At 41.2% G+C, this 17,029-nt stretch overlaps 1 protein-coding gene across 3 annotated transcripts in view; it reads right to left on the minus strand.

Moving 5' to 3' along the window:
• Window positions 1-17,029, minus strand: part of LOC117463462 (protein phosphatase 3 catalytic subunit alpha) — a 66,826-nt gene that overhangs the window by 24,174 nt on the left and 25,623 nt on the right. For all 3 annotated transcript variants that reach the window (XM_071206613.1, XM_034105701.2, XM_034105702.1), the window contains exons 2-7: window positions 15,238-15,438; window positions 6,530-6,654; window positions 5,907-6,018; window positions 5,356-5,501; window positions 4,292-4,431; window positions 25-102 (exon numbers count right to left, since the gene is read on the minus strand). In XM_071206613.1, coding sequence (XP_071062714.1) covers window positions 25-102; window positions 4,292-4,431; window positions 5,356-5,501; window positions 5,907-6,018; window positions 6,530-6,654; window positions 15,238-15,438 — 802 coding nt within the window. The remainder of the gene's footprint in view (window positions 1-24; window positions 103-4,291; window positions 4,432-5,355; window positions 5,502-5,906; window positions 6,019-6,529; window positions 6,655-15,237; window positions 15,439-17,029) is intronic.

The following is a 17,029-nucleotide window of genomic DNA, read 5'->3' on the forward strand; positions in this document are numbered from 1 at the left end:
GGAGCAGACAGAATACAAACTCACCCAGCATCCTGCGCTTCATGGGCCCGGATGACGGATAATAAGTTATTGTGTTGTAGAAAGTCACAGACTGCAGGGTAGCTGTAGAATAAAGAGGGAGAAACATTTAGGTATCAAGGCAAGATCAAGAAGAAACATCAATAGAAATAACTGAATAAGTCATGGGTTTTATGGATTGTGTTCAGAGACACAGTAAATATCCAACACATGGTTCAGGCTAATGTATTCTAAAACCATCTGTGGCTGTTACCTTGAACGCCTGGCTCTTAGTGAAGGCTTTGGATCACTTTTCAACTTAAATTTAAAACAGATCTTAAAAGACGTTGCCAGCAAAGTTACGGTGACTCATATCTTCAATAATATGCTTTTAACCAAGCCTTCATACTGAAAGAGGAGTAGGTGTGATGCTTCTCGCATTTTACTTGAGAATAAAACTCAAAAAAATCACAAGAGTGACACATCATCCTGAGCAGACGGTTTCTTCAAGACTTTAACACTAGAACTGCCAACGGGGTAAATTTGACCCAGAGCTGTTTTTTATTGTATGTAACTTTTTTACAAGGCGATCACTGGGGAGTGTTAAAGCACATCTTGAACTCATGCTGATCTGTTCAGTCTGCGAGCAGAGAGACTTCAAATCTTTCTGCCGAATATCAAACTGCAATATGGTTTCAGAGGTTTCGTCAAATTCAAGGGCATTTATTAAGTAACATCTCCTGATCCGAAGACAAGTCACGATCACATCGGCATCACCACGACACTTCTGTTGGAGTTCCTGGGAACACACAGCTCAGCGGGTCCAGGGTGTTTGGATCGTGGGATGCTGTGTAATGAACGGAGTGAGTGACGGCTCAAAATGAATGACTGACACCTTTGCATTACATCTGCAACACTTGGTGAGTGTGGGAGGATTTCTTTAGCGACAATAATGGGGGCTAACACTCGAGTTGTTTTCATCTCACGATTTCTAGCTGAATAAAGTAAAAGTCACCGTGTTGCTTTGACAGAAATAGGGATCACATTCTCGGGGAGCTCCATTACAATGTGTCATTTCACCAAGGGTTCAGAAAGATTGAATTCTCATCCTTTACATTGTTTTTTACTCCTCTTCATAGCCGTTTCAAAGAGCTCTCAAATCAATCTTCTGACCAACCAACTATTTCCTTATCGACTGACTATTTATCAACTAATGCTATTATGGCTATTATGATTATCGCTTCTTTTGTTTTGGTCATTTGTGTGTTCATTGCCTTCTTAGTTCAAACTATATCCCGTGTGCCCCTAATCTCTTACTGATGAGGTTTGTGTATGCTTGCACTTATTATGAAGTGTTTTGCTTCCTCGATGTTTAGATGTGTGAGCCTGTTTTAGCAATATCATTTGTATAATGGATGCATTTCATGTTGTAGAACTTAGGCTACGCAATATCTGAGCGCTTAACTATGTCTAAAATGATTGACGGACACACGCAGAATTTTGTTATTACATTATTGTAGCTATTTCCTTTAATGTGCTGCCTTAATGGCCAGATGTCAGGCTCTTTTCCTTGCCTATACATTGTATTTTTCTTGCGTTCGTCATATGTAAATGAAGAAGCAGACAATCAAGCAGAATATTGTGTTTTTTCTTTTTTGAGTTATGATTTGTATTAAGTTCTGTAATCCTAGCTCGACGCCCCCTGCTAAATCAGAGCGCAACAATGAGCAACTCCCACATGCAGCAATCAAAAGCAAACTATATATTTTGGCTTCCGGCCTCTCAGGGGAACACACTAAACACTGAGGTTTCCAGATGCTAGAGGAAGTGAGATCGACAGAGTGAAATATTAAGGGAGCTTTATTGGACCTAATGTAAAGTCCTTCGGGGCACGCCTGTAATAAAGAGTTATATAAGCAAATGACCCTTAAATTTGACTAGCCTGCTTTTGTATACATAGTCAAATACCATGCTTTGCTGCAGAGGTAGACGGTTCTAAGTGTGAAAACCATTATGGGACACTGAAATGGAAAGGTTCATTACCGATGTTGGATCATGTAGACATGAGAACACATGCACTCACAACACACATCTGCTGGGAGCGATGAGGAAAGGAGAAGAAATAAGGAATACATGTTTTATTTCTCACTTGATTTCCTGCAGCAGATGCAGAGACATGCCATATGGAGCCATTCGGCAGACAAGATACATTTTGGCCTAGTTTGCTTTTCTGAGTTTAGAGCGTCTTCCATCTGTCCGACAACAGGGCGCAGATGTTAATTCGCTTCTTGGCCAACATGAGCAGTTGTGCAAGAAGTCACTTAATCAAAGTAGCACTATTTGTGTTCCCTTAAAATGTAATTTTGGTTGAATATCGATAGCTTGCATAATGAAAAAAGATGCATGGGGAAATCACTTGAGGCTGATTCATGTGTGCTGCTCAGTGGAGGCTAAAATAAAAGCAACCACATTCGAAACATGTGCAATTTCATGCCTGAGTTGCATTTGTAAAAGAGTTACGAGCGTGCCTACGGCGCAGGGGGAAATTATTGGTTGCTGCAAGACAGAAGCAACAAAGAGGCTGATGCTTTTTGGGGAGGGGGGGTTGAGGAATGGCTCTCTCTCAGTCTGGCTTAAACACGCTCGTAAATCCTGAATGCCAGTGTGATGCCAATTAGTGACCGTGCCCCGGGGCAGATGGAGTGAGGGACACGGATGAAAACAAGACTGCAGAGGAATTTGGAGCAAAACATGTCAGAAGGCTGACCAGGAGGAAGGTAAAACACAAACAGACTAATCAGTCGTTTGAGGTAAAAAGGCCACATTGCATAACATTTCTCTTCGGGGAAAGGGATAAAATAAAGCGCCTATTGTGGATCTGCAGTATGACGTCTCACCAAAACATCCACGGCAGAATTGGGAGCATTAGAGTGTGGACATTAGAATACTATTAAACAGGCATGAAAATGGGTCAGGGGTGAAAAAGGTGAGAAGGATATTATCTCTCTAGGGGGGTCCGGGGGCATGCTCCCCCGGAAGAACATTTTGAATATTCCATATTTTAAAGCATCAATCTGATGCATTTTTTTGCCAACCTGGGGAGAAACTTAACTTCAGCCATGACGGTCAAAAATATTATGACCTCCTTACTAAGTATTTAAAGGTTATGAAACACCGGTTATTGAAAAGGATAATGCAGAGGAGCTTCAGAAAATGTTCAGAGTGCTCTGCCGGCCTGCTCGAGGTGAAGTGAGAACTGTTTCGGCCGTAATGAGCGGAGGGAGCGCCGAGCACATTGAGAGAGGACTGTGCCTCGTGGTAATGTGCCAGTTCATTACATTTTGTGACAGCGTGAGCAGCCTGCTCCCAGCATTCCCTCTGCTTGTTCAGTTACTCAGCGCAATTGAAGGTAATGTGGGTTACACAAACAGAAGAGTCAGTGTGAGGAGGAGACTTCAGGACACTCTGTGTTCTAACATCTCACGGTTGAAGAATTGCAGGGGTAAGAAAAGAAAAGAGAAGCAAGATGGGAATTTGGCAGCAAGGCTTCTTGATTTATCAACTCTTTGACAAGACGATGGTTTTATTTTCCAGTCGGGTTTGCGATTACTAAAGTACTTTATCGCCTTACGCTCTTGTCTTCATGCTCACATTTTCAGTCTTTTAAATAATTAGCTGTATTGAAAATGTCTGCAGCAATGAGGTTTCCATAGATAGCCAAAGTAATGAGAAGAAGAGTTTAGGTACTCTTTCATGTACCGTACTTTTCGGACTATAAAGCGCACCTGCATATAAGCCGCAGCAGCTAAATTGTCCGTCTGTCTTGCTCTCGTTCTGTCTCTCGGTTCCACTTTTACTTTGGCGCGCTACCCGTCTCACTCTTTTCCGGCCTCCAGCTTTTCCTGCTGGAGCCCGCCGCTTAAAGGTGGCGGGCGCGGACCGGTCATAGAGCCCATAGTGTTAAAGGTGGTTAATTTTACCTGTAAAAACCATAGATTTAGGAGGTTCCCTAGTGACCGTTAGCTGTACATAAAAAATGGGGGAAAAAGTCGCGGCTTATAGTCCGAAAAGTACGGTACTAATATTACGTTTTGAATTGCAGTGCCCGATATAGAACGACATGTTGGAGTCATAAAGATAGAAGATTGCAGCTGTTTTTTGATACAATACAGCATAAATAAAATCTGTTGTCTTTCCGGCTGTTGGCTGGAATCCTTTGTGCATTTTTCCGAAGAAAATCAAGAACACAGAAATGTGATAAAAACGCTCTAATTGTAGAAGACAGAGTACTCGCCTGTAGAAGTAGGAGCAGCCTCGCACTGTGTTGTGTGTGAAATGCTCTTGGGTCTTCTCGTTCCCAAAGTCCTCCAGGGGGTCGGACCACAGCAGATCGCACATCGGTCCGTATGCCGGGGGCTCTTTGAATCTGTCTAGCTGTGGAAGAAGAAGTCAGGACTCCTGTCAGCCTCTTTCACTGGAGAACTACACGTGGAGTGTGCAAACTCAGTACCTAGAAGGCCTTTTTTTGTTAACATAATGTAAATGACTTTGCTTTCAGATGAAGATAGCTCTTTCTTGAACAAAAGCTAGTGGATTACTGGACAGGCACCGTGATGGACACTTCAATAGAGCAAATTCTATTATGCATGCCCTCTGATTGCAGCCACAAAACCCATTTGGAATGATTGAATTAGACAGAGAGCAGGATCGGACTCTTGAACCTGTTTTAATCAGAGTGAGACACATCTGGGGGAATCACTCCGTACACCGCAACTAGGATTGTTATTTTCACGGCACATCATGTTAAATCTAACAGTTTTTTCCGTCATTAACTTTTAACGAATGCAGAAAATATATGAGGTGGACAGGAAGTTTCAATAGTATTTAAAAAGCCATTAAGGGGGTGCTTCACCCACAAAGTATAACATATCAGTTAATCACCTCATGTTACCTAGAGTTGTTGAAGACAACTTTATTTTCTCACATGCCTCCATGGAGAATTCAAATGTATTAATCTACATTTAGTGGTTCTTTATCCATGGCGGAAGCAAGCAATGAAAAATTAGGTTTTTCTTAGTTAACCCATGCATGTACTTTGTTTAAAATACAAACATGTTTTACCCAGAATATAAATCAAAATAAACAAAACAACATATTTTATTATTGTATGCCAAAAGCCCTCTAGTAAAAAAAAAAGAAATACTAGAACTAAAAGGTAATTTTGGGTGAGAAATGAATAATGAAATTATCATTTTGTGGGCAAAGTATTCCTTTAACGGATACTTTCATTATAATAAACACACAAAACCTGCAGTGTAATGAAATGAAAGATTAAATGGTCTCGAATCAGACACATACTTTCCTGATGTCGTCAAGATTTGTGATTTCTGGAGACAGCCCTCCGTGTACACACAGGAACTGCTGGTTCATAAGTGCAGCCAGGGGAAGGCAGTCGAAGGCGTCCATACATGCGTCATATATCCGCTCTGAATACTTAATTCTACCTGTCATGGGGGGAAACAGGGCAGGGAGAGGAGAGCATGCCAAGTTAAACAACGCCGTTCTCATACATCGGGGCAGTGTGCTGGACTGGGACGGAAAGGCTCCCCAAAGTGCCAGAAAACTTCCCGGACATTTACAAAAAAAAAGGCACAATTTCACGGCTCTTTTGTGTTGTTTTCCCCCTTTTCCATCTGCGTCCAACAGAAATACTTCTCTGACATGTGTAAATATCGAAAAGGGCAGGATTCTGAGTGAATCCCGCAGCAGGCCAGAGGGTGCTTTTATTAAGAGAGCGTCTGAGGTTGAAGGCCGAACTGGATGCATAATAAAGAATAACTCGCTTCCACTTCCCTCGCTTGCACTCAATTTAGATCAAAAGGGTAAGAAAGTGCCAAAGCATTACTTACATTCCTGCTTAAATGTGAAATACTCTGTTAAATGTCTACATTCATGATTCCCACGCAGCAAAAACAGTGTTTTGGGGTAAAGGATCTTTAAGGCCCACAAGTACAGCACACACTGAAACAGAGAAGCACAAAGAGGGTCGGTTAGCTCGTCATGAATAACATCGGAAACATGAAGCATAAAGTCAAGTCAATTTCACAGAGTACAAGACATTCTGCTTATAATGAAACATTCATGCGGGACATTTTGTGGCTTTCTGCAAGAGATGACAATGCTTCAGAGGAATCATCAGAGGACAGGCACACTCCATTACAATATATTTTATTAATAAAAGTATAGTTTCAGGCGATGAGGCGGCTGCAAATGCATATCTAAGTAAATTCCAACCTGCAGTCACAGATTAAATATACGTATTATTCTTTATATTAAAAATTCCTGTATACAGTATACAACCCTCGGATACACCGTGACATTTGCTATCCATGCAGATCCATTTGAAGTTATTACAAAAGCCCCTTACCACTTGCAATATGTGCAGCCTGATTTGATCTCTGCTCAGAGTAAGCTATTAATAAACAGTGTGTCAGTTGGTTAGGCCCTCGTGAGGAGAGAAACAAATACTCACTTCAATACTGAAATACCCTCTGTCAACGTAGTCCCCGAGGAAAAGGTAGCGCGTGGATGCTGGTGATCCTCCCACTTCAAACAGCTTCATCAGGTCAAAGAACTGCCCATGGATGTCTCCGCACACTGGGATAGGAAACAGAAAGCACATCAGGAGAACTATTTTTAAAACACATAAAAGCTGAGAGGCTATTTCCATATTTTCCTGTTAAAAGATACAAATGCATGACATCCCAGTAAACCTGGAATTCTGCAACATAGAAACAATTGTTCATATGTGAAGTATGCTGAAAAGACTATTCACGATATCTGGTAGTTGACTTCATTGTAATCAGGTTATTTCTTTAAACAATGTGAATATTATTTATATAAAGTGCTCATTTGAGAGTGAAAAAGGCAGCGTTGTAGATGGATCACGGTTCCCTGACGGCTCCACAGCCCACGCTTACTGCAGGACATTATGCAAAGAACAGACCTGAAGACAACATGAAAAGCAATACTGGTTTGGACAAGAAAGGCCAAATAACAGAAGCATTTCTTTACTCAATGTTCACTGAAATGGGGCATTTAGTCTGAATCTATTCCATTCAAAGAAAGATGGGAACATTATTGCAAATAACAGTCCCAGGTATTTATGCTTGTTAGGCTTTTAGTGTGGTGAGATGTTTGGTCAGTGAAAAACCACATGATATAATATGCAAGTATGAATCCAGATTTTGTTCCTGCATGGCCTTAAATCTCTTCAGAAAGATATTTTAGTCGACCCTCTTTACTTCAAAATGAAAAGAACAAGAACTGGCTCAAGTGTACATTTTCATACCTCGCTTTTCCACAACATCCTGGAAAGAAACTAAGCTTTCCGTCGCTCACTGGTTAACCGTGATTACAAATCTGCTTGTCACAGCAATAAACAGATAATTGCTGAGGACACGTTTTGTCTAACAGCACTGACGGTCTGTTACTCCCCAGGAAGTTAAATCCACGATATTGCTGGTGTCATGTCCCTCCTGTGCAGATACTAACAGCGCTGCAGCAGCAGCTGTTAAAGAGCGCCGGGGGAGTGTTCGGGGATAAACCCGTCCACGTAAGATATCGGGAAGCGCAAATCACTCCACCTGGACGATGTGACCCTGTGCTCCGGTGCTCTCTGGGGGGCACGAGGGGAGCAGAGATTGGCTGCTTAGCCTCCACAGACTGACAGGGTGCACGGAGGTCGTCTGATTTAAAGGCCTGATGGGGTCAATTTTGTCGACACTCTAAAGGTTGGTTCAAGAGGTCGGATACACCTGAAGCTTTTATTTATGAGAGACAAATCTCCTCATTGTTGGATCCATTATGTAATAATTGAAATGGGATTATAAATGCAGAATTGTAAAGATATATAATTTCAAATGAACATTATAATGAAATGTACTAATTCACGTGGTGACGGATTAGGGCAGTGCAAATAATTGAAATGTTATTCAAAACGTAATATGGACAAGTGCAGAATTCAAATAGTAAGTGCAATATTTGTTAAAGGAGCTGCAGAGTATAGCATAAAAACAGTATTCTACATACTTAATAAAACATCATTGTTTGGTACAGATCCTTTTGAAGATTTTTTATTTATTAATTTGTAAATTAAAGGTGGGGTAGGTAAGTTTCAGAAACCGGCTCGAGATACACTTTGTTATATTCCATGGAATGCTCTTAACATCCCGATAGCAATGAATATCTGAAGTGCTTTGACAAAAAAAAATCCATAAAAAAAAATTTCATCTGTGGAAGCCGTGGCGCTGTAAAAAGTACAACCAATCGGTTTAGCCGGGCCGGCTAAACGGATTGGATGGCCTACCTGCCTGTCAGCCTTCCATCGGGGCACAAACTTATCTCGTGCCCTCATTGGTCATGTGCGTGTCGTGTGTGTTGGAGGAGGGGCTCTATAAGGAAGTGGCAGATTTTCTCCGGTTGTGTATTTTCAAATTCTAGCGATCTCGAGCCGGTTTCTCAAACTTTCCTACCGCACCTTTAAGGTTTAAAAAAAACTTTATTTTTATATCTGTCAAAATCACCACAATTAGTATTTCCTTTCCAAAACGTGCAGCGCTTTAACGGAAAAAGGTAATCTTTATTTCACTGTTCAAATTGAAACAGGTACCAGTCATTTCTGAATTGGGAGATGCATGCACACCTTGCTGTGTGATGGCCGCACGTATTCAGGCGCATGTCCTCGCTGTGTGTTTATTATGGACCTGTGACATACTGTACGGTGCGCCGTCATTCAGCATGAGCTTTTGTTTGGGAAATGCGAGGCAGTGTCTGAAAGCTCAACCCGAACAATATTTAACTAAAACAGCTGGTGTGTAAGCTGCCAGCTGAAAAGAAGATCCAGTTCTATCACCATAAATATATGAAGAACTCTTCTGTAGCTCCAGGTTTCAACTAGTTCAGAGTGTAATAATCAACGTTCTTCAATAGATAGACTAAACAGCCGAGGGACACTGAATCACATTTGTTGTCGCTGATGGCTCGGGGTCATCCACACCCCGAGAAGGATGTGTTCCAGGTGTCCCACAACAATAACTATCTCTGACCGAGAGTTTCCCGGTCACAAACTGGTAACAACGTCAACATGCTTGGGCAGCCCCTCCTTATGGGAGATAGCGGCTGCTCAAGCATGTTGGGCATCAGAGGGCAAACGGTAAACATGTATACAGAATTATTCCCCGACACTATCCACTGGTATTGTAGCAACATATGGCAAGACATTTGAAGAACTAAATCTATGCAGTCAGTGTGATCAAAACAGCAATTAAAACTAACTCGATAAGCGACTTACTGTACAGCGGTTCCAGTTCGGTAAACAAGTTTGAAAAGTCACCTTCTTCACCTGACCGCTGTAATAAACAACACCAATCAGCGACATCAAACCAACGTCACGACGGAGGCAGCGATGATAAGCATCCACGTTTGATGTGAACTCATCTATTCTTCAAGCAAACGGCTAAATACGTAATTAAAAACATGGCAAATAGATTGAAATCTAATTTAAAAAAGGACACGGAGCTCTTTTCCCGAAGCTTTGTGTTGCTTTGTGAACTGTATCTAGCAGGAAGAACTACAATAGGAGCCTGTGAAAAAGTCTTTCAGAGAGATACCCAATTAGTGGGAGCTGGAGGACAACGTTGAGAGCAATTATCTCGAGTTACGAGCCTCGCGAGGCAGCGCTGAGAATCAGCTCTCCTTGATTGCATCGTAAACCTCCGCTTTACCATTTGTCTTTTATTAAACCCACACTGTGTAACTTTTAAATCCACAGTCGGGACCAACTTCAAAAAGAGAGGTTTTTTATGTCCAATTCGAAAGATGTCCTTTTGCAATCTGGCCAATACTACTGCAGTACACACGGTTTATTTTAGATTGGTTGTAAGATTTCTTGAAAATGGGTTTATTGGAACAGATATGGCCATATCAAACATGTTTAAATAAAGATAACTTAAATTGTAGCTTGTGTTTTGATAATGTAGCTCATTAACTGTAGGTACTAACTATACACATACAAATAATTTGCTAGGGTTCATTTACTCTATGCTTCAAATACCTGGTTTATAAAGGTTGAAGTAAAAGCCAATGCAATTTTGAAATGAGGCTTTAATTGGGCTGAACCATGTCTTTGTCTGACACTCTGAAGGAAAGTAAAACCCGCATCGACCTTAAAAGCTTATTAAAACTGAAAGGTATGAGTATAAAAACAAACGGCAATTAAAGCAAGAGAGCTTTTTGCTTTATAAATACAAATAAAATGGGGATATTTGTTGTAATATCCTGACTTTCCTAGCCACCATTAAGGCATCATGTGTTGGGTTAATGTATAACTCAGTCAAGATTATATTTGTATCACTAATCACCTTTTATTGCAACACCAACTTATAATAAATACAAAAGTTGCCAAATTCTTATCTCCTCCATTCTTATTCTCCAACCAGCAGCCAGTGTTCGTTATGCTCTTCAACACATTTCAAAAATAAACTGACAATGTGTTTATTTCAAAGTACCAGTAACATTATTACACATTGCCTCCTAAATTCAGAGATATACTGTAGGGATATGTAATACCCTTGGTGTAAAAAAACAAAAACGCACATCTGGTGTGGGATGTGAAGACTGGTTATCGCTATGGAGACAATTCATCAAATCCCTTCAACAATGGCAGATGCCGTGCAACAGAAAGAAAGCAAACTCCACCTGCTCCTGTCAAATACTGATGGATAGTAGTGTTGGTGGTTATTTAATTTAACAGTTTTGTTCTCGTTAGCCTTTAAGAAGTCGTATTTGTTTAACAGCACGATATGTACCACCTCTTGTCAACACTTCACACCTTGTGTGTTCCAATTGAAGTAATTGGTGTCAAAGCACTGAGGGGAAAAACACATCTAAGCTGCTGCTGACCTGATAAAAGACCTCTACGAGCATCACCTATGGCAACAATAAACACACAGATGGAAGCAACAGGCATCTTTCTCTGGGAGGTAATTGTCCTTAACACCCCTCACATTGTACTGTGCTCTCTGAAGGGATGAACACCAAGAGAGCGGTAAAACCCGGAAGTGAGTTAGCATTTTACCACTACCGGTTCCCTCGTCTCAGAGTCAACGGGATTTCTCCATAGGATTTTGGAAAATAGCTCGAAATAAGGTCTGTGGTTGACACACATTAAGCGGAGGAGGAGTGCTCGCTCCTCCAGCTGACCTTTTGGAAAGCTGTCACTTGCTGGTGAATAAAACAGCTGGGTGACACCGAGGGGTTTAACCACGGACCGAGAACACCAGATGTAACAGTTACAGGGAATGTAGTCGCATAATCTGTGCGTGCACAATGCTGGTTGATGAAAAACTGAAATGCTTCTACTGTACGCCACACTCCTTTCGCTCTGCTCCATCACAGTAAACACACAATCATCCATCGCTGTGCTCCAGTACACCTACAGACACGCTTTTCCTCCCTCCCTCTTGTCTCACAACATACAAAAACGAGAGCAGAGCCCACATAAGAAGAGCGGGTGGGAGTACATTATCTGGAGTGAGAAACAATTCGTTCTGGCCTTCTCCTGCCTGTGCGCTAAAGTGATCGCCCTGAGTAGCAGCATATCAGCGGGCAGCAGCTAGTGAGTGGGCGGTGGGCATTACACAACCTGGCTTCAGAACCTACACAGGCCACTCCAAAGGCCGGCTCATTGAGCGAGAGAAATCCACGGCGATGCAGACGGTGCCAGATCATGTTTTGATTGAAACCACGTGATAACAATACCCCGGGTTTTATGATGGCACTCTTTCGAGAGCTTACTTCCTGCAAAGGCAGAGGTGGGGCTTGCAGTCTGTTATGAACATCAACACTGGATTTGATGTTTAACGAGCTGCCGTCGGCCCTACAGCAGCAACAATAAGTGACCATGTCCGATTGAGAGTAAGAGCTCAACCAACTTTCACTGTGTTGGCGTAAACCACTGACTTCCTAAACCTTTACAGTGAAGCACCCCGTTGTAATAGCTTGTGTAGTGTATGTCTACGAGCTCTGGATTTCTTTGTTATTATTAGAGGCATGGGGGGAAAAACTGGTTGAAAATATACATTAGCCCAACCGATATTGGATCTATGAAGTAGATATTGATCGTTGTTCGACAGTTGTGAAAATACTTTTACTATGGTATTCTCCAAGAGACATTTTACTGACAACGCGATATCTGCAATACGTTTTATCCACCTCGCCGTCAAATCCAACATATTTCTCATTGAAAGGCGGTTGCATAACGACCTATTTGAAAGGTCCAATGTAGTGATACAATTGCCATTGTTATCAAGGTCTTAACCTTTTTAAAGTGCACACAGGACATTCCATATCAAGGTCATAACATTTCCTCACCAAGAATACATTAGAAAATGAATATCTAATATGATGAAAAGTAAACGGCTAAGGTTGAAAGCATTTCTGATTCTACAGGGCACCTCGACATCTCGTGAAAAAAAGCACTTTTTTCTGTTTGTTAGAGACAAACAGGGTCGAGCGGCCGCACTGCTAACAGGTGATGAACGGAGTAAAAGCTCGCTGTTGCCTGGCGATGTGGCTGTAGGAGCTTTATAGATGGGTGTGTGAAGACCATGGGAGCAGCTTGTACTCAGTGGCCTAAGCCACACACACACACACACACACACACACACACACACACACACACACACACACACACACACACACACACACACACACACACACACACACACAATCTGGCCAAACCAGGAAGTGACTATGTGAATGTGAGAAGCGGAGAGGGAGAGAGACAGCCGACATGACATGGTGCTTTGCATCTATGATAAATATTGACTTACTAATTCGCTGAGCATGTGTCATGTCGGAATAGCAGGTGTGCCAACGTGGGGAGAGAAGGAAGCAGACCCCGAGCATGACGCAGAGGTAAAACATGGAGGGAAGAGAACGGAGAGAGACAAAGAAATGTTTATAGAGAGTGGTGTCCGCGTGCACGAGAGGGAAACACAGCAGGATCACGTGCACGCGCAGCAGAGAAATCCTCGCTGAAGAGGACACCGAGTGGGAGAGGGGTTGAGTCGGGGTGTTGAGTGGGAGGGAAAGAAGCGCTTCAGTGCACACACACACACAAACACACACACAGCTCCACAGTACACTGTTTCTATGTAACAACAAAGGATGGAGGTTTGATGCCTGAAAGCATCGTTTGAGCGGTTCTGAAATATGAAATCAAGTAACGGAGCATCTCAGAATTTGAGAAAACAAATCTGACCACAGCGGAAGGTCAGCGTTGGCGCATGTTTACACAAGAAACCATTCTGTTTAGGCTTAAGGCAGGAAAACGTGATATATTTACCCATCCGATTAACTCCCTAGTTACAAACTGATATATTAAAACTGTATGTGTATCTTGTATAATAAACACAGGGTTTGCTCCAGCATAGGCAGGCTCGAAAACAGATCAGAGCTTCTCCTTTTCGCGCATATGTGTTTAATTTGTATAAATAGCCATGCAAATGAACTTATTAAATGGTGTTTACTTTAAACTGAAAGATCAATACCATTCATTTCGAGTTAGTAATCAATTTGAATACACACCGACGTGCAGCTACGAGTGCCGAATTTCCTTTCAACCCACGGATTTGTGGTACTTTGTCATGCGCTTGAATCACTCAAAAATATTTGGAAATCTGGTTATGCATAATAGCATTGTTCTTAGTCACTTGCATATGCACCTGCAAACGTGAAGTTGTCTTTTGATCGGCTTCACCCTCTTCAACAACATATTCTATTATCATAATGGCCTCAGTAAAAAGACCAAGACTTTTGTCTGAAAAGGGTCGTGCATTTATGAATTTAAGTATGCACGAGGTCCGCCAGATGTGAGCAGAGGCCTCTCCAGACTGGATTTGGAGAATGATCTCGTACTAGGAAACGATGGGTTGCCATAGATCCTTTGAGTTGGTCTGTGCTTCTGATTGTGACGACATCAAAGAAGCCTCATCAGAAAGTCTAATGAAGGAACCGGCCACTTGACCAGGAAGAAAGACAACAATAGATGCACTGCTTGTGCATATGCATGAACGGTGCTATTACTGACAGTATGCTCCTTCAGCGAGGGCCACATGAAGAAGATGCTCAACTGTAAAAAATCAAAATGAAAAATAAATAAATATTGTGAGGAATAAAGTAGCCACAAACACATGACAGCAAAGGTTCATTTTGTAATAGTTAATAGGGGAAATAAAAAAATGAATGTAGTCATATTACCTTTTCCCAGGGTTAGCATCAAAGCTAAGTATTTAATAGCCTGTCAAATTGTTTTTTAATGCATGAAGCAGCCAACTGAGCGAGTCACTCAAGCTAGTTTTGGCAAATTGGATCAACTTAAGCTGTGTGTTTCCAAAAATAACATAATTGTGTCGAGCCACAACATGCTCCACGTGTAACCTCCAGGCACAATGACTAAGAAAATGAAGTTTATATGATGTAACCATGCAGTCCTCTGTAAAAGAAACCCAGAGGGTGTGTTTCAAATCAAACACATACACACGTCTCTGCAAGTTAGCATTAAAAGAGTTATTTTAGGATATTATATAATGCCATTTCATCATGATTCCTATTTGGGCTTTCTCGTTGGCTTCTTCTACCATGTATGGATGCAAACACTAAAAGTAGATCATCATCGCTAATCAATTTGCAGATCTGTTAAACGGTCCCAAATGTTTTACTTTTTGAATAAAAGAAGACCTTTGAGCAAAAACAGTATATAGGTTCAAAGTGCTGAGGTGGAAACAGAAATAAAATAATGGATGATAGCAATCTACCATACAAACCTGGATTATTATAGTGAACAATAATGAAAACTAACAGTCAAATATATTTTTAAAAAACAGTAGGCCCAATCGCCTGTAGAAAAACATAATCTTTAGAGAACAATTTTGAATATTTCTTTCATTGAAGAAAGCCAAGAAACCAATTCAGAACGAGGGAAAATAAAAATGTCAATGATGAATGATAAGAGAGGAAGGTTTATAACATTGCTGAATTGAATATACGGAGCATGTAAAAAGTCTCGTTGGTTTAATAAAGGGTAATTGTATATTATAATGTACTACACATTAAAAAAAATATTAAATTGAACCTGAAAAACTGCTGTGATAAATTAAAACAACTTAATGTACTGACCTGTCACAGGGGCCTCGATGTCCAGCAGGTTCTTCTCTGCGCGCAGGATGGTGGCCCCCTCCCCTATGAGCCTCAGGGCCACCGCCTCCTCCACGCGGCCCTCCTTGGTTAGGTGCGCTTTCAGCACGTCCACTTTGGGCTTCCCATCGCTGTCAAACACCTCTTTAGCCGTCAGCCGGTGACTGGGGGGGAACGGGACAGCTGCAAGGGTTAAAAAGAATAAGGGTGATTAAGGATGCTTTCAACACATATGTACTGGCTTATAAATACTTTCATTCACAACATGCTTAGGAGGATACACAGTTAACTCCACATCAATGAGCAAAAGGCATTTAAGCTGTCTGATTAGCAGGTAGGGGGGGCATAACTATCCACTCCCCTGCTGCCAGCCCCCCCTCTGAGACAATTTGCAGGATTGTTGCTATGATCTGTGAGACCATATTTAATATTGATAGACCGTTTCTAGCATGCTTGGCAGTATTCAAAAGCAAAAAAGTTATTTCTACAAAAGGCTTTTCACATGAGCCGAGTGTTTAATATGAAACCATTTCTATATTTAAACTAGTTTCATGTGTGTGAATATTAGAAGAGAGACGTCTTCCTCATGCATTTACACATTTGTCAGTCACAATTATTTAAAAGCGTGAAAACATGTTTACTTTGGAGAGTCTTGAAGGCACCATGGAAATTAGACTAACCGAATCCCCAACAGATCAGTGTTACTGTCACTTTAATGAGAGGCTCACAAAACCAAAAGCTTTTCACAGATATTCAATGTGCAACCGCAATTTTGGACAAAACAGATGCATTCAGAAGCCTGAATCCTGTTTGCATGCATTGTAATTTAAAGCAGTGAACAATGGATGGTGCACATTGGCTTTGCAAACAGCCCGATGAGCCTTTCGACGGACTTTAATGGAAGCTTGGTAACAAAAGAATAGAAACCCCACAATGTTATTCATTTAAGTGCACTTCATGTCACTGGCATTTCAGCAGCTGACATCGAGCAGGTAAAACATTCTTTAATTGAAACCATTATTTAATGTACTTTTTGCTAGTCTGTTGATATTTCCCGTTTTACAACCCCCCGATGAGCATATGACTCTCTGACAGCATAGGAAGAAAAAAATGAAATGCTCGAAGACCACGTGGTGAGGCCTTTTCATTTGGCAGCTAACAAAATAAGACATACACTTAATTAACGTCCACTTGCAGACTTTGCACATACTATACGAGTGTGACTAATGCACTAAGCCGGTGCAAATGCTGCTGAGTCGGTAGCTGTGTGTGTGTGAGTGTTTGTGTTAACATCCATCCGTCCCAAAGGTGACATCAGAGGTAATCAGACCTGTGCTAAGTGACAGACGATATTTGGGACCCTAAGTGCAGTATTTAAAGCTTTCTAACAGGTGAATTGCAGATTTACTGGATTTGCAGATGTGTACCCTGAATATTTCCAGCATTACTCAGCAGTCCTAATCACAAAGGAACGAGAGGAAGACAGATGATAACTCGCAACACATTACATTTTCTGAAATATAATGCTTAATCTACTTGAATAACATTTTAAAAAGCCAACAAATTAAATTGGAATCCAGTGTCTGATATCAGAAAATTCAACATTATGATGCTAGTAAAGTATTTTTCTTGTATATTCAAGACCAAAATGATCATAATAGGCTCCTAACACAAATGTTTTTAAACCAAATAAATATTTGATGTGCTTAAAACTAATTTTTAAAAACAATGAGCCGAATGTGTCCGGTAGTTATCTGGGGCATTCAGAAATAGA

This window comes from Pseudochaenichthys georgianus, chromosome 18 (genome assembly GCF_902827115.2).
Source record: "Pseudochaenichthys georgianus chromosome 18, fPseGeo1.2, whole genome shotgun sequence".
NCBI lineage: Eukaryota > Metazoa > Chordata > Actinopteri > Perciformes > Channichthyidae > Pseudochaenichthys > Pseudochaenichthys georgianus.